The sequence below is a fragment of the Pan paniscus genome, chromosome 17 (genome assembly GCF_029289425.2).
Source record: "Pan paniscus chromosome 17, NHGRI_mPanPan1-v2.0_pri, whole genome shotgun sequence".
Taxonomy (NCBI): Eukaryota; Metazoa; Chordata; class Mammalia; order Primates; family Hominidae; genus Pan; species Pan paniscus.
The window spans coordinates 75,225,980-75,248,585 of record NC_073266.2 but is presented as its reverse complement, the minus strand read 5'-3'; the positions used below and the strand labels follow the sequence as shown (position 1 = coordinate 75,248,585).

Sequence of the window (22,606 nt, the reverse complement as noted above, 5' to 3'; positions counted from 1 at the left end):
GTAAAATTAAGAGATCAAGGTCATTTCTGGTAACCCCTCACTGCGCCTACTCGAGGTCTGATGCCACCCTCTCTGTCTGAATCATCCAAATCAAAATTGGCCAGGGATGAGGGTATAGTGCTGGGACCAGACAGAGCCACCACCAGCTGGTGGCTTAATTATGAAGCAAATTTACAGACCCACAAGGGGGATGGACCAGAAGTGGACTGGGAAAGATCATTATGTCCAGCTCCTTAACAGGGCAGTTTCTTCTTTCCACTTGAGTATTTCTAAAATTGACTTTTTAAAAAACCCTTATTGGCCTTTTCTGTCTTCTTGAGAAATCTTGTCTGTTTTTCTTCTCAGCCTTCCTGAAATTTCTAACAGTGGTTCTGAACAGTGTTCTAGAACCCTGGTGGCGGGGATGTGTCACAAGTCATCTGTGTGCTAAAGTAAACCATTAAAAGCACATGCATTTGCAAATTACCGCCAAATAGAATGGATTCAAGAGTACCTTATATAAGGTCTTATCTACCTACTTTGAGATCGCCTTTTTGAGTGGAATGAGCTGTTCTGATTGCATACATGATTACAGTGCTTATGAGTGGCTTTATATTTCCATTTTTATTTTCCCTTTTGATAAGATTGCACTTGAGCTACAAAGATACCAGGAACATTTTCATTTGTAATAACACAACTGTTATGATTACCCGATGAAAGGCAGCCAAAATGATGCAAGAAAAATGTTCAATAGTGATATTGTGGCTTTAAAAAAGCAATCAGGTTAATTATTTGCATTCCTCAATAGTCTACACTTGTTACTTTTTTTTTTTTTTGAGACAGAGTCTCCCTCTGTCGCCCAGGCTGGAGTGCAATGGCACTATCTCGGCTCACTGCAACCTCTGCCTCCCAGGTTCAAGAGATTCTCCTGCCTCAGCCTCCCGAGTAGCTGGGATTACAGGCATGCACCACCATGCCCCATTACTTTTTTGTGTTTTTAGTAGAGACGGGGTTTCACCATGTTGGCCAGGCTGGTTTTGAACTCCTGACCTCAAGTGATCCATCCACCTCAGCCTCCCAAAGTGCTAGGATTACAGGCGTGAGCCACCATGCTCGGCCTACACTTGTTACTCTTGCCATATTGTCTATATTTCATTTGGAGTAGGAGTCTAGAAAATACATCATTTTGCCAGGCGCAGTGGCTCACGCCTGTAATCCCAGGACTTTGGGAGGCCAAGGCAGGTGGATCACCAGGTCAGAAGTTCAAGACCAGACTGGCCAATATGGTGAAACCCCGTCTCTACTAAAAATACAAAAATTAGCCGGGTGTGATGGCAGGCACCTGTAATCCCAGCTACTCAGGAGGCTGAGGCAGAAGAATCACTTGAACCCGGGAGGCAGAGGTTGCAGTGAGCCGAGATCACACAATCTTTATTATTATAGTTGTTAAGACTGAAATTTTTGTAATTTTTTACTTTCAAATGTCTTTTAATATATTCCCATCTCCAAAAATAGTTGTGCCACACTCATTGTTAATTTCTCTTCTCTGCCAATTTGGTGGGGATTTGTCAACACCTAGTTCTCTCCATTATGTGCGTCACTCAAGGGAGCTTCATCCAGCATGCATGTTCATGGAGAACTTGATGCCAAAGAGGTGCTTCCTCATTCTCTTTTCTTTTCTTTTCTGTTTGTCTTTTTGAGATGGAGTCTTGCTCTGTCGCCCAGGCTAGAGTGCAGTGGCGCAATCTCAGCTCACTGCAACATCCACCTCCCGGGTTCAAACAATTTTCCTGCCTCAGCCTCCTGAGAAGCTGGGATTACAGGTGCCTGCCACCGCACCTGGCTATTTTTAGTAGAGACGGGGTTTCACCACCTTGGCCAGGCTGGTCTTGAACTCCTGACCTCGTGATCCACCCGCCTTGGCCTCCCAAAGTGCCGGGATTACAGGCGTGAGCCACCGCGCCCAGCCTGCTTCCTCATTTTCTTCCTGATTTATAGCATGCTTGCCTCCAGCTTTCATAGCAGCGGCATGCTTATGCCTTCCTCGAGGCATCAAGGTGTCAGCAGGATCGATTCCTTCTGAGAGCTACAAGGGAGAGATCTGTTCTAGGCTTCTCTCCTTGGCTTGCAGATGGCCATTTTCTCCCTGTGACTTCACATCGTCTTCCATCTATCTCTGTGTCCAAATTTCCCTTTTTGTAAAGGTATCAGTCATGTTGAATTAGGGTCCTCTCTAATGACTTCACTTTAATTTGATTACATCTGCAATGAGCAGTTTCCAAATAAGGTCACATTCTGAGGGATGGAGGTTTAGGACTTCAACATTTGAATCTGGGGAAGACACAATTCAACTCATAACAACATGTTAATTTGCTACTTACGAACTTTTCTCCCTTTTTTTTTAAAGAATGTACATGGCAAGTCAAAGCAAACGATCGCAAGTACCACGAACAACCTCACTTTATGAACACAAAATTCTTGTGTATTAAGGAGAGTAAATATGCGGTGAGTTGTTAACTTTCTGAATTGTTTTCATTAAAATGCAGTTTTTTCCAGTAGCTGGCATGCTTACTACCTTCATGCTACACCTGCCTTCCACGTAACCACCTGCCTGGGGCTATTGATAATCATCATTTTTTCTATAGAATGTCATTTTTATTGATGTTTACCTTTGGGGTGGGTAGTGGGTGACTTGAAACAAAACAGAATTATGTAGATTGAAATTTTCTCTCTCTTTTTTAAATTTTAAGCTCTCTTAGAAATGTTTTATGAAAGAATATACAATGATGGCACAGAAGCCTCCTGTTTGAAAGTAATGAGTTTGAAAGGAATCTCTTAAGAACTTATCTTCCCCTTCTCTGCCTGGAATGGATTTAGAGATTTTAAACATATTTTTGACTCAAAAATGCTTATTACCTTTGGAATGTGATAAAGAATGCTTAAAGATTAAATGCGAAATACAAAAATTAGCCTGGAGTGGTGGCATGTGCCCACAGTCTCAGCTACTTGGGAGGCTGAGCCAAGAGAATCACTTGAGCCCAGGAGGCAGAGGTTTCAGTGAGCTGAGATTGTGCCATTGCACTCCAGCTTGGGTGACAGTAGTGAGACTCTGTCTCAATAATAATAATAATAATAAATATTAAGTGTGGGCTTAAATGTTGTAAGATGTGTGTTTTAATGCCAAGGGCTTCCATAGCAGAGTACCACAACTGGATGGCTTAAAACAACAGAAGTTTACTCTCTCCTGATGCAGGGATCAGAAGTCTGAAATCTTGGTGTTGGCAGGGTTGGCTCCTTCTGGAGCCTCTGCAGGAGAATCTGTTCCCTGCCTCTCCCCTGGCTTCTGGTGGCCACTGGCAATCCTTGGAGTTCCTTGGCTTACAGATGAAGTCACCCCAATCTCTGCTTCCATCTTCAAGGGGCACTCTTCCTGTGTGTGTCTGTGTGCAACTTTCCTCTTATAGGGACCCCAGTCCGAATAAGCACCTCATTAAATTAGAGCCTGTCCTAATCACGTATGACTTCATCTTGATTATCTCTGCGAAGATCCTATTTCCAAATAAGATCCCATTCATAGATATTAGTGTTAAGACCTGAACATATCTTTTGCAGGACACAATGCAACCCACTACAGTACCTTTTGCTCTTTCTTACATAGTAGGCTCTGTCTCCTCACTTAAATAAAAGCCTCACTTTTCCTGGCTTTGGCCATGTTGTTGTCTACCTTTACCCTGTTTTCTAACAGTCTCTAATGGGTCAAGGAATCTGACAGCAGGATTTATTTGGTCACAGTCTGATGTCTGTTTCTTTTTACTGCCTCTGTCATAAGACTCCAAGTAGTCATTTTGAGGCTTGGCTGCTTGGCTAGAATTAAAAGCTTAAAAGAAATATCAGTATCTTTCTTTCTTCTTTTCTTTTTTAAGGCAGAGTCTCACTCGGTCACTCAGGCTGGAGTGCAGTGGGGCGATCTGCAATTTCTGCCTCCCTGGTTCAAGCGATTCTCCTGCCTCAGCCTCCCAAGTATCTGGGATTACAGGTGCAGGCCACCACGCCTGGCTAATTTTTGTATTTTTAGTAGAGGCGGGGTTTCACCATGTTGGCCAGGCTGGTCTCAAACTCCTAGGCTCAGGTGATCCACCCACCTCGGTCTCCCAAAGCGCTGGGATTGCAGGCATAAGCCACTGCACCCAGACAAAATCCTCAATATCTTTCTGACAGATGATGTTCCTTTGTCACTGTAAGCTGTGGGACTTGTGACTTTTGCAGATGTGTATACACTGTGATAAATACAGCATCATTTAGAATGACTCTTATTTTTTCCAACAGAATAATGCAATTAAAACATACAAGTACAACGCATTTACCTTTATACCAATGAATCTGTTTGAGCAATTTAAGAGAGCAGCCAATTTATATTTCCTGGCTCTTCTTATCTTACAGGTAATGCCCTTTGCTATCTTAAATCTGTTTGAATTATAGTGACTCGATAACATTTAAGCTGTAGACACATATAATGTGAATAATCTTGAAAGTGTTTTATATTAGCATCAGGGTTCTGTACATAAAGGAACAGTGCCTCATACACAGAACCAGCTCAATCAGTGTTATATGAACAGGGAAAGGGAGCAAATGGAAATATTATTCTAATTCTGTATTTTAAAAAATTTCATGTTATACTGATATGGGTGTTAAAACTGGTATCCCTGAAGTGAATAAAACTAAAATCCAGCCAGGCTCAGTGGCCCACGCCTGTAATCCCAGCACTTTGGGAGGCCGAGGCGGGCGGATCACCTCGGGTGAGGAGTTCCAGACCAGCCTGGCTAACATGGTTAAACCCCGTTTCTACTAAAAATACAAAAAATTAGCCAGGCGTGATGGTGCATGCCTATAATCCCAGCTACTCGGGAGACTGAGGCCAGAGAATCGCTTGAACCCAGGAGGCGGAGGTTGCAGTGAGCCGAGATCACACCATTGCACTCCAGCTTGGACAACAAGAGCTAAACTCCATCTTAAAAAAAAATAAAATAAAATCCTTACTTTGTAAAATTATTTGCACCTTAAAATTAAAGCTATTTTGTGCTTGTCTTTTATCATTGTAGTTAGATGCTGAATTTCCCCCCCAAAAAGATCATTGATTTTTTATTAAAATTTTGGTCATAAATTTCAGTAAGTTATTTTTGTGAACTGTTTTTACATTTTAAAAGGCCTACTTAAAAATTTTTTTTCCTAATTGTGGCAAAGCATCCAGTTATCCAGAGAGCATGAGTTTAACTGTGCAAGAACTGTTGCTGTAACCGAGGGAACTCTACACACACTAGTTAGCGCCTGAATCAACCCTTAGTGTCTGCCGTGCGGATTACATAGCTTAAGCTCAGAATATCCACCTGGTTTTTTCAGATTCTTTTTTTTTTTTTTTTTTTTTTGAGACCGTGTTTCACTCTTGTCGTCCAGGCTGGAGTGCAGTGGCACCATCTTGGCTCACTGCAACCTCCTCCTCCTTCTCTTGGGTTCAAGCGATTCTCCTGCCTCAGCCCCCTGAGTAGCTGGGATCACAGTTGCCAGCCACCACACCCAGCTAATTTTTGTATTTTTAGTAGAGACAGGGTTTCACCATGTTGACCAGGCTGGTCTCAGACTCCTGAATTCAGGTGATACACCCGCCTCAGCCTCCCCAAGTGCTGGGATTACAAGCATGAGCCACTGCGCCCGGCACTTTATCAGATTCTTTACGGCAAGCATTGGATTTGGAAAAGTTACACCTGCTGGGATTGACCCTTTAAGGTTTTATGAAAATGGGGTAGAATGTGTGTCTAGGTGGGGATGGAGGATGCGTGGAGAGGAGAGAAAAAGAAGAGACGATGCTAAGGAGAAATGGATAGGCAATGATTTAGGAAACTGTAAGACCTTCAAGTCAGATAGTAAAGGATGGCCCTGTTATCAAAGGAGATGCTTAGAAAGGTGTGTGTAGAGGTTAGCACTGCAAACTCCAAGGTGCTGCTCTGTAGGAAGTAGACCATTTTCCCTTACTTCCTTCTAGCAGGGAAGAGGAGTTTCACATATTCACTGTGATGTGGGAAGAAGGATCTTTTTATCTTCTAACTGCACCCCAGTTATCTTCTGTCTCTCTCTCTTTTTTTTTTTTTTTTTTTTTTTTTTTGAGATGGAGTTTCGCTCCTGTTATCAAGGCTGGAGTGCAATGGCGTGATCTCAGCTCACCAAAACCTCTGCCTCCCAGGTTCAAGCTATTCTCCTGCCTCAGCCTCCTGAGTAGCTGGGATTACAGGCATGCGCCACCACACCTGGCTAATTTTGTATTTTTAGTAGAGACGGGGTTTCTCTATGTTGGTCAGGCTGGTCTCGAACTTCCAACCTCAGGTGATCCGCCCACCTCGGCCTCCCAAAGTGTTGGGATTACAAGCATGAGCTACCGTGCCTGGCCCAGTTATCTTCTCTTAAGGTCAGCAATCCAAATTAGGGTAACAGTAATAGCCGTAGGCAGCTTCTTAACTTGTGTTGTCACTACACTTAATTCTTCTAGTCTAGAAGGTCAGGCCTGGCATGACCTCCATTTTGCAGAGAAAAGCTGAGGCCTAGTAAGCTAAAGTAACTTGCTCAAAGTCCCATAAGCCATAAATGATAGAGCTGACCAAGACTTGGATCTAGGAGTTGACTCCAAAGCCTGTCATTTTAACCACTACATTATACAGCCCAGTGATCAGGAGGATGGTTATGAAATAACTTTATTAAACTTGCGTCCCAATCTTTGTTCAAACTTAGAGGCTGTCTTGATGGAGGAAGGCCAGCTCACTTTCTTGGATAGGCCAATAGTGATGATCATGAAGGAAGCACTTTCTTCTAATGCCCTCAGAGATGCTCTCCCTAATCCCTCACTTTCAGAGGCAGCTAGTACCTCTTACCATCATTGCCTCCAGCATGGGATCCTCAGAAACCACTGACTGAGAAACCTGCAGTATAGAACCTACTATGCATGCATTCCTTAAAAGTTAAGATGACTTTGGCCAGGCACGGTGGCTACACCTGTAATCCCAGCACTTTGGGAGGCTGAGGCAGGAGGATTGCCTGAGGTCAGGAGTTCGAGACCAGCCTGGCCAACATGGTGAAAACCCATCTCTACTAAAAATACAAAAAAATTAGCCGGGGGTGGTGGCACATACCTGTAATCCCAGCTACTCAGGAGGCTGAAGCAGGAGAATCGCTTGAGCCTGGGAGGCGGAGGTTGCATTGAGCCAAAATTGTGCCACTGCACTCCAGCCTGGGTGACAGAGGGAGACTCCGTCTCAAAAAAAAAAAAAAAAGAAAAAAAAGTTAAGACGAGACTTCTCCCTTGCCACTCCTACCCCCTCACCCCCAGTTAAATATGATTTTCACAAAAGATTTAGAGCAACTCTTTTTTAGGTATCATAATACAAAACTTCCTTGGTGTCCAGTTAAGTTTGCAATGAGATAATTTCAAGAGCCACTGCCCTCTAGGCTCTGTTCCAGGTATCCAGAAGCTAGAGAGAACCACTAGAAGGAGGTTGTCCAAATGCTTGAAGAGCCTTTCCTATATACTCTGCAGGATGTAGACTTATGTGATGACGGTGATGAGACTTGGAATTAGCAAGCTTAGAATTAGCAATAAGTTACCTGTAAGCTTGATATGCCTTCATGGACACACACATAAGCCCTTTTATTCTTTTAGGCAGTTCCTCAAATCTCTACCCTGGCTTGGTACACCACACTAGTGCCCCTGCTTGTGGTGCTGGGCGTCACTGCAATCAAAGACCTGGTGGACGATGTGGTGAGGATTTCTCATACAACGTTCTACTCATTGCTTTGAGTTGACTTTAAGTTCTTGTGCCTTCCTTCTCTATTGAGATGTTTAAAACAGCATTTCCCCATCTTCCTTCTCAAGGCTCGCCATAAAATGGATAAGGAAATCAACAATAGGACGTGTGAAGTCATTAAGGATGGCAGGTACTGTGTCTAATTAGTAACTGAGTTTCAAGGATGTAATGCATAACTCTGCCTAGAAACACATTCAGAGATAATTATTACAATGTAGAAGGCTATTAGTACATTAACTGTTTATTTTTTTCGAGATAGAGTCTCGAGATAGAGTCTCGCTCTGTCGCCCAGGCTGGAGTGCAGTAGCGTTATCTCGGCTCACTGCAACTTCCACCTCCCAGGTTCAAGCAATTTTCCTGCCTCAGCCTCCGAGTAGATGGGATTACAGGCGTGCACCACCATGCTCAGCTAATTTTGTACTTTTAGTAGAGATGGGGTTTCACCATGTTGACCAGGCTGGTCTCAAACTCCTGACCTCAAGTTATCCTCCTTGATCTCCCAAAGTGTTGGGATTACAGGCGTAAGCCACCATGCCTGGCCTTAAATTATCTTTTTAATGAGTATGTACCCCTGTTGTAATAAATCTAATAAGGATAGTGATAAAAATAGATAAAAAGATGACTATTTTGAGTACTAAATTCCATAGGAAATATTCATTAAAATTTTTAACATATCAACACTTTTAAAAGTTTTAAACTATAATATTGTTTTAAAGATTTTCACATATACGAATGATATACCCAGTGGACGTAATGAACCTACTATAAATAATAAACTTAATTTCATTGGAGGCAGTCATCTAATCATTATGTGTTTATCTGCCATTCATTTATGGCCAAAAATGACTTGGAGATTTAAAATACTTTTTAAATATATGTTTATGCCCCAGTTCCCCTAATGTTACAAGAATTTAGTATACAATTCTTAACTCCAGGATTAAAAAAAAAATTTGGCTTATCTTTCAATTAACGAAATTGTAGATGTTTTACATTTCAGTATTTCTGAAATTTTAAAATAGAAATTTGCATGTAAGCCCGAAATGACAAATGGATAGGCCAGCACCTTCTTAGCAGGGCTACTGGAAGGCAATTCTGAATACTGAAATATTGGAGGCAATTCTGTTAGATTCTTCTATCCGATGTTCCAGTTTCCTCTGAGGAGGCCCCCTGTGCTCTACCCTGCTAATGCTCAAGTTCCTATAGGTGTGACCCCACTGCAGGGGCTGCTCAGGCCATGGCCCTGCCAGACATGCACCCTAGACTTCCAAATTCAAGGCAACCCAGAGCTCCTCTTTACCAGTGTAGGTAGCTATGGTACAGGCTAAACATATGGGTTGGCCAGGCACGGTGGCTCACGCCTGTAATCTCAGCACTTTGGGAGGCCGAGGCAGGAGGATCACTTGAGGCCAGGAGTTCGAGGCCAGCCTGGAAAACTTAGTGAGACTCCTGTCTTTTTTTTTATTTTTTTGAGACGGAGTCTCGCTCTGTCGCCCAGGCTGGAGTGCAGTGGCGCGATCTCCGCTCACTGCAAGCTCCGCCTCCCGGGTTCACACCATCCTGCCTCAGCTTCCCGAGTAGCTGGGACTACAGGCGCCCGCCACTGCACCTGGCTAATTTTTTGTATTTTTAGTAGAGATGGGGTTTCACCGTGGTCTTAATCTCCTGACCTCATGATCCACTCACCTCGGCCTCCCAAAGTGCTGGGATTACAGGCGTGAGCCACCGGGCCTGGCCGAGACTCCTGTCTTAACAACAACAACCTCCTCTGCTAGGCTCATTGGGACACTTATTCTATTTTACTGAATGAAGTGTTTCCTAATCCTAGAATTGTAAATAAAGCTAATTAAGATCTTTAAATTGTTGTGATTTTGTCTTTTGACACTTGAAAGGTAACTTTGGAACATAATTTTCTTATTTGCAAAGGAAAAAAAGCCATCTAAACATATTTATAGCTTGGTATAGTCTATATTTGCATTAGAGTGGAAGTACGGCTGTAAGTCAGGTTACTTTCCTCAGTGTTGACACATAAAAAGTCTTGGAATTAGGCCTTAGTTACTATATTTAGCACTTGAATTTGCAGTTCTGCCTGAAGCCTCCTGCTCAAAAAACAACTCATTACTGATCCCTGAGTTGGTGCTTTCGTCACAGTTGACTACGTTAATTTAACAAACACTTATGGAGTACTTTCTGCATGTTGGAGGCAGGACAGTATCCTTGAGAAATTTATAGTTCAAGACAGAAGATGAGACACCTACACACATCATTCTAATAAAATCCATATCAGAATAAAAAAGATAAAAACAAAATGCTCTGACAGTACAGGGAAGGGAAAATTCACTTTAGCAAGGGAATGTGGGGAAAGATGTCAAGACGTGAGCAAAGCCCTGAAAATGATGCCCTAGGGAGGCTGAAGGAGCTGTGTAAACACAAGTTCTGGTGACAACACAAAGCTCCATCAGACAACTGACCATAATCCAATTTGAGTGTAGCCTCAGGGCCTTAAAGGGAATACAGTGTCTTTGTCAGTTAAGCCTTTACAATTAAGAAGTTAACCGGCCAGGTGAGGTGGCTCATGCCTATAATCCCAGCACTTTGGGAGGCCGAGGTGGGTGGATCACCTGAGGTCAGGAGTTTGAGACCAGCCTGGCCAATATGGTAAAAACTCATCTCTAAAAAATTAGTCAGGCGTGAAGGCACGTGCCTGTAGTCCCAGCTACTCGGGAGGCTGAGGCAGGAGAATCTCTTGAACCCCAGGAGGCAGAAGTTGCAGTGAGCTGAGATCGTGCCACTGCACTCCAGCCTGGGCAACAGAGCAAGACTCTGTCTCAATGAAAAAAAAAAATTAATAAATAAATAATAAAGATAATTTAAACAGAAGAGAGTAGGCAAGCTCTGAAGCCCCACGAAGACTCTGGGAGGCCCAGGTGGGTGCCATAATGTAGGTGCTTCTGTCCTGGGACCAGCATGGAGCAAGTGATGGGTCACTGAGAAGGAACACAGCAGGGAGGCAAGTTCATAAGCAAAAACAAAAGGGGGTGGCAAGTATTTCCCTGCCACGCACATAAGTGGCCCCCATAAACTCTTCCTTACATGACCTAGATGAAAAGAATGTATCAAAGTCATTCATCATTGCTTCCTTCAGAGGTCAATATGATTTTCATGCCCCCCTTTAATATGTTTACATCATTAAAGAGCAAAATTTTAGCATTTTCTCTGTGACTTGCATATTTTCCAGAATTTGTAACATCCAGAAAGAATAGTAATTCCCTTGCCTGTAACTTAAAATGTCAATAAATCCTCATTATTTTTAATCCTTAGGTTCAAAGTTGCTAAGTGGAAAGAAATTCAAGTTGGAGACGTCATTCGTCTGAAAAAAAATGATTTTGTTCCAGTAAGTGAATAAATTCTGCTTCTCTTGTTTCTTGTTCTCCCCCAGCCCCTGTGCTCGGCTTTTCCCTCAGGGTCTCGGTGTTATTTGTGTGTTTTGTTTTGGACAGGCTGACATTCTCCTGCTGTCTAGCTCTGAGCCTAACAGCCTCTGCTATGTGGAAACAGCAGAACTGGATGGGTAAGTGTGTCTCGATGGGCCTGATTTAAAGCTGGCCTTTGAAGGCACATTCATTCCACTGAAATCGGGGCATTGTGGACCAGACGGCTTGATATCTGGCCTTGCCTCTGCCACCTGCTGCTGTCCCTACCGATCTCACCTTTGCGCCTCTGTGAAGTGGAGCTCTTACTACCTGCGTTTCTCCACCTCTCAGGGAAGGTAAAAGGATCAGACAGGAGCATATGTGTCTGAGCCCTTTATCAACTGCTGAGCAGCGTCCAGACAGATATGAATAATATCGAGGTTATTATCTGTGTCAGAGAAAGGAACAGATTTTTAAAGTCTTCACCAATAGGCAATTTATTTATTTATTTTTGAGACAGAGTCTCACTCTGTTGCCCAGGCTGGAGTGTAGTGGTGCTATCTCAGCTCACTGCAACCTCCACACCCCCTGGGTTCAAACAATTCTCCTGCCTCAGCCTCTTGAGTAACTGAGATTACAGGCTCCAGCCCCCACACCCAGCTAATTTTTGCATTTTTAGTAGAGATGGGGTTTCACCATGTCAGCCAGGCTGGTCTCGAACTCCTGATCTCAAGTGATCTGCCCACCTTGGCCTGCCAAATTGCTGGGATTACAGGGGTGAGCCACAGCAGCTGGCCCCAGGAGGCAATTTTGAATTCTCCTTGTGTTGGTTTTGGTTACTATGCTATCATTTAAAAGAGAATGAAGTTCTGTTTTTGACCAGTTTTCTGACCAGTTTTCAAGGCATTTATTGAGTGCTCACGAGGTTGCCGGCACTTTACATATTAGCTCATTTAATCCTCTAAACGAACATGTGAGACGAATATTATTCGTCTGTATTACCCATGAGGAATCGGAGGCCCAGGGAGGTGCAGCAGCCCGCCCAAGGTCACACAGTAAGTGGTAGAGTCGGGACATTGCTCCCTCTGCTCCTCGCGCCTCACGCTCCAGATGTGCATACACTGCTTTACAGAGAGCGGAAATCATGAGACTGAAAACTAGGGCTGTCTTTGCTTCATAGATCAGGCAATTGACTGTTGGAAATCTATCACACTTTTTTTTTTTTTTTTGGCGGAAAAAAATACTTAAAGCCAATTAACCACTTCTTAATTGTAAAGGCTAATTGGTTAAAAACCAATTAACCACTTCTTAATTGTAAAGGCTTAACTGACAAAGACACTGCATTCTCTTTAAGGCCCCGAGGCTATACCCAAATTGGATTATGGGCAGTTGCCTGATAGAGCTTTCTGTTGTCAGGTTGGTCTCAAACTCCTGACCTCAAGTGATCTGCCTGCCTCTGCCTCCCAAAGTGCTGCCATTACATCCGTGAGCCGCAGCGCCTGACTGACTGTTTATTCTCAACTATAAAACTGCTATTATTTCCACGAGAGATTCTAAAGCTTTACAAAGACATAAGATCCTAACATGCCCTGCCAGAACAGAATGGTGAGGTTGAGAATGAACTTCCCTAGGGAAAATTCCTGAGTATTCGTGAATCCTATATAAAGCCGTCAGTCGTGAGAAGGCAGCCTCACCCTTGAGAGCACCTGCCCCGGCCTGCCCTTGTGCCCACCCACGACCTTACCTTGCACTATGGTGGGGCAGTTGGGAGTAAAGCTAAGATTTCCTTTTCCAAATAAAATTGTCTTTCAAAAACATGTGATCCAGTTATTCACTCTGGAAAAGAATTTGACAGAGGCGAAACAGAATTTCTGTAACAAATATGTGTTATAGAATCATTTTAATGTGATTAAATATTAGACACTACATTTTCAAACAGCACTTTGGTAGTCCTAGCTGATGGTAAAGTTAAAGTTAATGAGAAGGATGTTTGTGGGTACCTCTGTCCTAACCTTCACAACAACAAACAGTGAAGGGAACCAACATTTCCCAAGGTCAGAAATTTTCTCGACTTCAGGGGATAACCTTTTCCAAACCTGAAGTTCCAAGGTGAACAGAGTTTGAAAATAGAAACAGCTAATTATTTAGGCTTCATGTCCAGGTATGGCTAATGTAACTTTGGATGATTAACTTCCATTTTGAACTCGAAAATTTGTTCATTTAATTCATTTTTTCCCCATTCCTTTAGAGAAACCAATTTAAAATTTAAGATGTCACTTGAAATCACAGACCAGTACCTCCAAAGAGAAGATACATTGGCTACATTTGATGGTTTGTACCAAACATGTCTTACTTTGCTTTAAATTTTAGTTGCTTGGTTCAATTCCTATTGATTAAAACCAGAAAGACTTTTGTATGTGATTATGTGAATCTTATATTTTTAAAAGGTTTTATTGAATGTGAAGAACCCAATAACCGACTAGATAAGTTTACAGGAACACTATTTTGGAGAAACACAAGTTTTCCTTTGGATGCTGATAAAATTTTGTTACGTGGCTGTGTAATTAGGAACACCGATTTCTGCCACGGCTTAGTCATTTTTGCAGGTACGTTCAGAGTTTCTTGGGAAATTAATCAGCTATGATCTTTAAAGACTTAGAGGGGATTGCTTTTCTGTCCTTTCTCCATCAAAACCAAAAGAAGAGTAATAGCATCATGAGCTTTTTTTTTTTTTTTTTTTTTTTTTTTTTGAGACAGAGTCTCACTCTGTAGCCCAGGCTGGAGTGCAGTGGCATAATCTCAGCTCACTGCAACCTCTGTCTCCTGGGTTCAAGTGATTCTCCTGTCTCAGGCTCCAGAGTAGTTGGGATTATAGGCATGTGCCACCATGCCCAGCTAATTTTTGTATTTTTAGTAGAGACAGAGTTTTGCCATGTTGGGCAGGCTGGCCTCGAACCCCTGACCTCAGGTGATCCGCCCAACTCAGCCTCCAAAACTGCTGGGATTACAGGCGTAAGCCACCATGCCTGGCCAAGAAGAGTAATTTTATTGGTGAGCTAGTGAATTGATTTTTCCCAACTGATGACTACATTGAATTTTCCATTTTCAGGTGCTGACACTAAAATAATGAAGAATAGTGGGAAAACCAGATTTAAAAGAACTAAAATTGATTACTTGATGAACTACATGGTTTACACGGTATTTATTTTTCATCTCAGTAGATCTCTCATCTAGATTGCTGTCTTTTGCACTAATATTATCGTATGTTTTTCTAATACAAAATCTTACCTCTTTAGGTGGAATAGAAAAATTATTGGGCACTCCAAGCTTCAAATGCAGGAAGAAGGGATTTTTTTTCCAGAAACGCCTTACTTTTTCTCAGAAATGCCACACTTTTAACAGGAGAATTCCCTTGGGAAGGGAAATTTCGGTTGTAGGGTGCCCTGAGTGCTTTGATGACGGGAACTGGAAAACCAGGAAGCCCTAGATAAATTAGTGAAGCTGGACTCCTGAAGTCAATGTAGGGTTGATTTCATTGCTGTTACTTTCCCATAGAGGCAGTTCTCTTAGAAACAAGCCTCCCGCAGCATCCCCAACATATACTGTGTAGCTCCAAATACAAGGCAAGGCTAAAAATAAAGTATGTCGAGGACACTCAAGACCACTCCCAGGTTTGATGATTCACTGGAAGGACTCATAGGCCTCAGCACATAGTCGTATTCACAGCTGTGAGTCATTACAACAAAAGGACACAGAGCAAGATCACCAAAGACTCATGGAGCAAAGTGCAAAGGAAACCAGGCACAAGCTTCCAAAAGTCGGCCATCCTGCCCCCACTCCCCACCAAACCACACACACAATAGGCACTTAATTCTCCCAGCAGCAATTAATGACACCACATGTGAAATGTTGTCTATACCAGGGAAGCTCATGAGAGACTCAGTGTCAAAGGTTTTTAACAAAAAAACTCTAGACTCCCCAAAAGAATGCAGATGGTCAGCATAAACCATGCTGTTTGCACAGTTAGGCATCATGAGTTTTTTTATTATTATTATTTTTTTTTTTTTTTTTGAGATTGAGTTTCACTCTTGTTGCCCAGGCTGGAGTACAATGGCATGATCTTGGCTCACTGCAATCTCCGTCTCCCAGGTTCAAGTGATTCTCCTGCCTCAGCCTCCCAAGTAGCTGGGATTACAGGCACCTGCCACCACACCTGGCTAATTTTTGTATTTTTAGTAGAGACGGGGTTTCACCATGTTGGCCAGGCTGGTCTCGAACCCTTGACCTCAAGTGATCTGCCTGCCTCGGCCTCCCAAAGTGCTGGGATTACAAGCATGAGCCACTGCACCCGGCCCATGAGCTATTCTTATCAGAGAATAAAAAATAACTGGGAAATCCTCCAAACATCTAAGTTACCAGATACCAGCCCAGGGCAAACCTTGCAAGCCGGCCTTCGGAGGAAGCAGTCTCAGACCTGCTATGTTCGCTCTTTTCTGCCCACGTGGTGACCCCAAATATTAAGCACTCCTTCTATTTCCAAATGAAAATTTTTTTCAAGTATTTAGTTCAATTTGAATGCATACTTCTAATACTTATTCTTTGATTGCATATACATGTTTAAAATCACATAAAAATAATAATTTAAGAAACATTTTCCCCTGCTTTCTCATTTCATGAAAATTGTATTTGAACTTTTCACATTCATCTTTGGTGTCATGGTTGTGATTATCCACTCCCAAAGAGCCTGTTGGCACTCTGCTCTTTCCACGACAAAGTTGTGAGATATAGCACTTTTGGACTCCATGTCCAGAAATTTAAATTTGTCTCTGGAAATTTTATTCCCACTTGCGAATCTCCAAGTACCACTAGGATGGTTGACTTTTTATTCCTTCCATAAATATATGCTCATAACTTCTACAACATAATACTTATCATATTGCTTCTTAAGTGATCTTATTTTACAATGTCATGCAATACTTATGACATTACACCTTAAGGAATAATCGCCCAAATATAGGTGAAATTTTCTTGCCCTGAAAAAAAAATTCTGGCTGGGCGAGGGCCACCTGTAATCCCAGCAATTTGGGAGACTGAGGCATGCAGATCACTTGAGGACAAGAGTTCGAGACCAGCCTGGCCAACATGGTGAAACTCGTCTCTACTAAAAAGACAAAAATTAGCCGGCCTTGGTGGTGCGTGCCTGTAATCCCAGCTAATCAGGAGGCTGAAGCATAAGAATTGTTTGAACCAGGGAGGTGGAGGTTGTAGTGAGCCACAATGGCACCACTGCACTCCAGCCTGGGTGATACAGTGAGACGCTGTCTAAAAAAAAAAAAAAAAAAAATCTGTTGAATATCTTCTATAAGCATTCCAGTTTTCCAGTTCAGCCTTGTTGGAAGTTGTTTCATGCTAAGTAAGATATCTTCCCCAAACAGTATGTTATTGTTCAAAGTAAACATAATTGAGAGAATGCCCTGTAATATAAGATTCTTCAAGGATTTGAATATAAGACACCACCTTCTCTTTGGAGAGATAATTTTGGGAACAAAACCTCACCTTCTATGGGAGATGTAGGATACATCAGTCAATCGCAGCAATCAAACAGACTTTCAAAGCGTTATGTTAGTGCTGTTTTCATTTGACATATATTATTTTTCAGACTACTAAATTCTCAGTCATATGAAGTATTGAGTAAGGTTAATTAGCATCTAGGAAATGCAAGAGGTTGGAAATCCATCTTCAGAATGCATTTAAATGTTTTCTGTCTTCTAGATCTTTGTTGTTCTTATTCTGCTTTCTGCTGGTCTTGCCATCGGCCATGCTTATTGGGAAGCACAGGTGGGCAATTCCTCTTGGTACCTCTATGATGGAGAAGACGATACACCCTCCTACCGTGGATTCCTCATTTTCTGGGGCTATATCATTGTTCTCAACACCATGGTACCCATCTCTCTCTATGTCAGGTAAGGCTGTCCTCTCTGGCATTTTGCTTTAATGGAAGAATGTTGTACCTTCTCCCAACATAGTGCCTTCATTTCTAGTGATCACTGTTTCAAAGGTCACAAAGAACAGGTAAGAAAATCACGTTCATTTCAGAATTGAGGGTAAGAGAGGAAAAGGAAATTAACATTTGAGTATCCATTCTGTGCCAGGCACCTTTTATCTCATCCTGTTTGCAGATAAGGGTAGGGGATTTCAAAGATCGATTGCTACTCCTGTAGTCATTGTCTTATTAGTAAGGTTCCCTTCTCACCGGGTTCCAAAGCTCAGACTTCAGAAAGGGACTGGGAGGAGGGGAAGATTTAGCATGTGATGGAAAAACTTAGTTTTCCCTTTTGGAAGTGGTCCTCACCTCTTATCTGAGCCTTTATTATCATCTGCCACACCCAAGGTGGAGAATTTGTGCTTTCCGGCCACTACCTCCTAGTAGGAAAGAAACTCCCTGTCCTTCATCAACCTCTCAAAATGTTCTCTTTTTCTTCTCAAATCTCAACCACCACAACAAAGTCAGGGGCATATCTCCGATAAGTGGTAAGCAGCTGATTTGGTGATACTTCTTCATTTTTTACTTTTACATTTTTTTTTTTTTTTTTTGAGATGGAGTTTCACTCTTGTTGCCCAGGCAGGAATGCAATGGCATGATCTAGGCTCACTGCAACCTCTGCCTCCTGGATTCAAGCAGTTCTCCTGCTTCAGCCTCCTGAGTAGCTGGGATCACGGGTGCCCATCACCATGTCTGGCTACTTTTTTGTATTTTTAGTAGAGACAGGTTTCACCAAGTTGGCCAGGCTGGTCTTCAACTCCTGACCTCAGGTGATCTGCCCACCTCACCTCCCAAAGTGCTGGGATTACAGGCGTGAGCCACCACACCCGGCCTTTTTCTCTTTTTAATATGAAAGTTCACTGCCCTTGGCCAAACTGACTTTGAGACCTTTTTGGGAGGGATAGTGCTTTGGAATAAACCCAGCAGCCAGAGTTCATTCTTAGTTCTGATAAAGAATAGCCCAGAGACATAGGAATCACATACACACCTATAATTAGAGGCATTTATTTTATTTTAGTGTCATTATATGTGCATTTGCTTTATTTTTAATTTGATTACATGTAGTTACTGTTGTTCTTTTAACATGAAGGAAAGCCCTGGGGCAGCCATCTGTTCCACAGCTACTTTGAGAAAAACTGAGTTGAGTGTTACCTTTGTCAGGGGAACTATTACACAGATAATTTTGCCTAAAACCATCAATGTGTATTATAAAAGAAACTGTATACATAATTTTATATAAAGGTATGTCATGTGACAAATACGATTTCTTTTTTCTTGGAGATAAAGGTCCTTTGAAAACATGCTGGAGCAAGTTCTTCCAGATAGTATCTCTGCTTTGACTTCAAACCTCATTCAGAATAAACCCAACCCCAGGGCCCCAAGTGTGATCTGGTACTCAGCCTTCCACTCCGCCCGTACCTTCTGCACCTCAGCCCACCTCCCTGGGCTTCTGCCACTCTGGCCCCTTGATATTCTTCCTGCACAGGGCCTTTGTCCCTGCTCTTTTCTCTGCCAGGGGCATCCTTACGTAGGTATCTATCTGCTCCCCTTTCACTACAAAGGCCTCTACTCAGACAACACCTTATTACCCTGACCTTTCCTGACTCATTCTGTTTCTGACCACTTCTCCTTCCTGGAGATCTTCATATCTCCTTACCTTGCTTTGCTTTGATTTTTGTTTGTTTGTTTGTTGTTCATTTGTTTTGTTTTGAGACAGAGTCTTGCTCTGTTTCCCAGGCTGGAGTGCAGTGGTGCAATCTCAGCTCTCTGCAAGCTCCACCTGCTGGGTTCAAGTGAGTCCCCTGCCTCAGCCTCCTTAGTAGCTGGAATTACAAGTACATGCCACTATGCCTGGCTAATTTTTGTATTTTTAGTAGAGACGGGGTTTCACCATGTTGGTCAGGCTGGTCTTGAACTCCTGACCTCATGATCCGCCCACCTCGGCCTCCCAAAGTGTTGGAATTACAGGCGTGAGCCACCACACCTGGCCCCCTGCTTTGATTTTCTGCAGAGAACTTTCACCTCTGATAGAGCCTCTCTTTATTAATTTATTTGTCTGTCTCTACTAGAAAGTAACCTCCTTAAGACAACGGACTTTGTTTTGTTTAAAGACATGTCCCCTGCACCTAGAATGGTATCTGGTACATAGTAGGCACTTAGGAAATACTTGCGGAAGGGAGAGAAGTGGGGAGAGCGTCATTTTTCCATCTGTTTAACTTGTTAAGGACTTCCTTGGCCCACCTAACAATTGCTGGCTATGTAAACAGCTTCCTTATAACTGAGATAGGTAATGTCCCTTATAGTTTTAAAATTCAGATGATCCTTTTATAATATCTTATTTTGGATATTCTATAACCTTATCATAATTTAGGGATCATGATTTGGGGTACTTGCCAAAAGCCTTTTGCCCTGTTTGAGAGCACAGTGGAGTCTGTACCCTAGGGTACTCTCACTCCCTCTGCCCTACCACTTAGGGCAAAGGTGAACATGGCCATTCCAGTGCCCCTGGGTGCTATGGGGAATGGGGGAAAAGAGTCAAGCTTGCTGTGTCCACTGCTCTGTCTGCAGTGTTGCTGTGTCTTCCATTCTGCTGGGCTGTGTATTCTGAACATGGGTGCCTTGGCTAAATGTGCCCAGGAGTGAGTGGGAAATCTCACTGAGCAATTTTGAGTGGAAATTACTTGTCTAAAATCAGCTTGACCCTGAAGCCTGAGAATGATGCATGTGGTTAGGAGAAACCAGAGGCTGAGTGCATGGGCTTGTCTCCTTGTAGAGGGCTTAGTTTGGGCTGATGTAACAAAAGACCTTCGAAATTTATTGCTCAATTGCTCAGAGTTCTGGAGGCTGGGAAGTCTCAAATCAAAGCATCGGCAGATTCAGGGTCTGGCAAAGGCTCACTTTCTGCTTTATAGGCACAGCCAGTGCCTTCTAGCTATGTCCTCGCATGGCAGAAGGGGCAAGCAAGCTCCTTTGAGCCACTTTAATAAGGGCACTAATCCCATTCATAAGGGTGGAGCCCTCATGACCTAATGACCTTCTAAAGGCCCCACCTCAATACTGTTGAATTGGGGATTGGGTTTCAACGTATGAATTTGGAGGGGGATTCTAACATTCAGACCATAGCAGTAAATAAGCAGCTTGCTCTTGTCTGTACAATGAGAATAAAATCTCTACTACTTGCCACTCGTATCCGAGCTCTCTACGGAAAATAATCTTCTGTCTTCCTAGCGTGGAAGTGATTCGTCTTGGACAGAGTCACTTCATCAACTGGGACCTGCAAATGTACTATGCTGAGAAGGACACACCCGCAAAAGCTAGAACCACCACACTCAATGAACAGCTCGGGCAGATCCATTATATCTTCTCTGATAAGACGGGGACACTCACACAAAATATCATGACCTTTAAAAAGTGCTGTATCAACGGGCAGATATATGGTAAGTGGAAGCCGTCACTCATTTTCTGGGTGAGTGGGGCTGCCTGCCGTGTGCAGGTCATTACTTGGACTATAGCCTGTCTCCTGGCATTGCTGGTGCCCTCTCGATGCAGAGTCCTGCTGCTAGGGCCATTCTCCAGCTGAGCACCAGAGAAGCACCATGGACAGCACTGGGGACACATGCGTGGGAGAGGACAGTGGCCAGAAGTGGGCTCACAGCCGGGCGCGGTGGCTCATGCCTGTAATCCCAGCACTTTGGGAGGGTGAAGTGGGCAGATCCCAAGAGGTCAGGGATTTGAGACCAGCCTTGCCAACATGGCAAAACCCCGTCTCTACTAATAATACAAAAATTAACCAGGTGTGGTGGTGGCGCACACCTATAATCCCAGCTACTCGGGAGACTGAGGCAGGAGAATTGCTTGAACCCGGGAGGTGGAAGTTGCAGTGAGCTGAGATCACACCACTGCACTCCAGCCTGGTGACAGAGCAAGACTCTGTCTGAAAAAAAAAAAAAAAAAAAAAATTAGAAGTCTCATTACTATATGATCTAGCAATTCCACTTCAGGTTATATACTCAAGAGAACTGAAACAGGGGCTCAAAGAGATATTTGTACACCTATGTTCATAGCAGCATTATTCACAATAGCCAAAAGATAGAAGCAACCCAAGCGTTCATCAATGGATGAATGGATAAATAAAATGTGGATACACACAATGAAATATTATTCAGTCTAAGAAAGGAAGGAAAATTTGACACATGCTACAACACAGATGAACCTGAACTCGTTTATGCCAGAGGTTGCAATTTTTTGAATTTTTGCAATCAGAACTTGGTGATGACCTTGAGCAGTAGGATATAAATAACTCCCACATGCTTGGTGTTCCAATAATGGAACACTAGGCATAAATGGGTTAAGGACATTATGCTAAGTGAAGTAAGCCAGTCACAAAAGGACAAATGTTGTATAATTCTACTTATATGAAGTACTTAGAATAATCAAATTTATAGAGACAAAGCAGAATGATGGTTACCAGGGGCTGGAGTCAGGGGAATTGGGAGTTATTGTTTAATGGGTACAGAGTTTCAATTTTGCAAGATGAAACAGCTGCACAACAGTGTGAATATACTTGATGCCACTGAACTGTATGCTTAAAAGTGGTTAAAATGGGCTGGGTGCAGTGTCTCATGCCTATAATAACAACACTTTGGGAGGTCAAGGTGGGAGGATTGCTTGAGGCCCAGAATTCTAGACCAGCTTGGGTAACAAAGCAAAAATTTTAAAAAATTAGCAGAGTATGGTGCTGCATGCCTATAGTTCCAGCTACTTGGGAGACTGAGGCAGGAAGATCCCTTAAGCCTGGGAGTTGAAGGCTACAGTGAGCCAAGATCACACCACAGCACTCCAGCATGGCTAACAGAGCAAGACCCTGTCTCAAAATAGCAACAACAAAAATTGGTTGACTGGTGTGCAGTGGCTCACGCCTGCAATCCCAGCACCTTGGGAGGCTGAGTCAGGCACATCCCTTGAGCCCAGGACTTTGAGACCAGCCTGGGCAACATGACAAAACCCCATCTCTGGCCGGGCACAGTGGCTCACGCCTGTAATCCCAGCACTCTGGGAGGCCGACGTGGGTGGATCACAAGCTCAGGAGTTCGAGACCAGCCTGGCCAATATGATGAAACCCCATCTCTACTAAAAATACAAAAATTACCTGGGCGTGGTGGTGGGTGCCTCTAGTCCCAGCTACTCATGAGGCTGAGGCAGGAGAATCGCTTGAACCCGGGAGGTGGAGGTTGCAGTGAGCAAAATTGTGTCACTGCACTCCAGCCTGGGCAACAGAGTGAGACTCCATCTCAAAAAAAAAAAAGCCTCTACAAAAAACAATAATA

At 43.1% G+C, this 22,606-nt stretch overlaps 1 protein-coding gene across 2 annotated transcripts in view; it reads left to right on the top strand.

The window, feature by feature from the left end:
- Window positions 1-22,606, top strand: part of ATP8B1 (ATPase phospholipid transporting 8B1) — a 153,957-nt gene that overhangs the window by 88,604 nt on the left and 42,747 nt on the right. For both annotated transcript variants that reach the window (XM_003827250.6, XM_034943810.4), the window contains exons 3-13: window positions 2,387-2,484; window positions 4,306-4,419; window positions 7,682-7,780; window positions 7,895-7,956; window positions 11,145-11,217; window positions 11,324-11,394; window positions 13,485-13,567; window positions 13,684-13,842; window positions 14,346-14,434; window positions 17,009-17,199; window positions 20,508-20,716. In XM_003827250.6, the coding sequence (XP_003827298.1) occupies window positions 2,387-2,484; window positions 4,306-4,419; window positions 7,682-7,780; window positions 7,895-7,956; window positions 11,145-11,217; window positions 11,324-11,394; window positions 13,485-13,567; window positions 13,684-13,842; window positions 14,346-14,434; window positions 17,009-17,199; window positions 20,508-20,716 (1,248 nt within the window). The remainder of the gene's footprint in view (window positions 1-2,386; window positions 2,485-4,305; window positions 4,420-7,681; window positions 7,781-7,894; window positions 7,957-11,144; window positions 11,218-11,323; window positions 11,395-13,484; window positions 13,568-13,683; window positions 13,843-14,345; window positions 14,435-17,008; window positions 17,200-20,507; window positions 20,717-22,606) is intronic.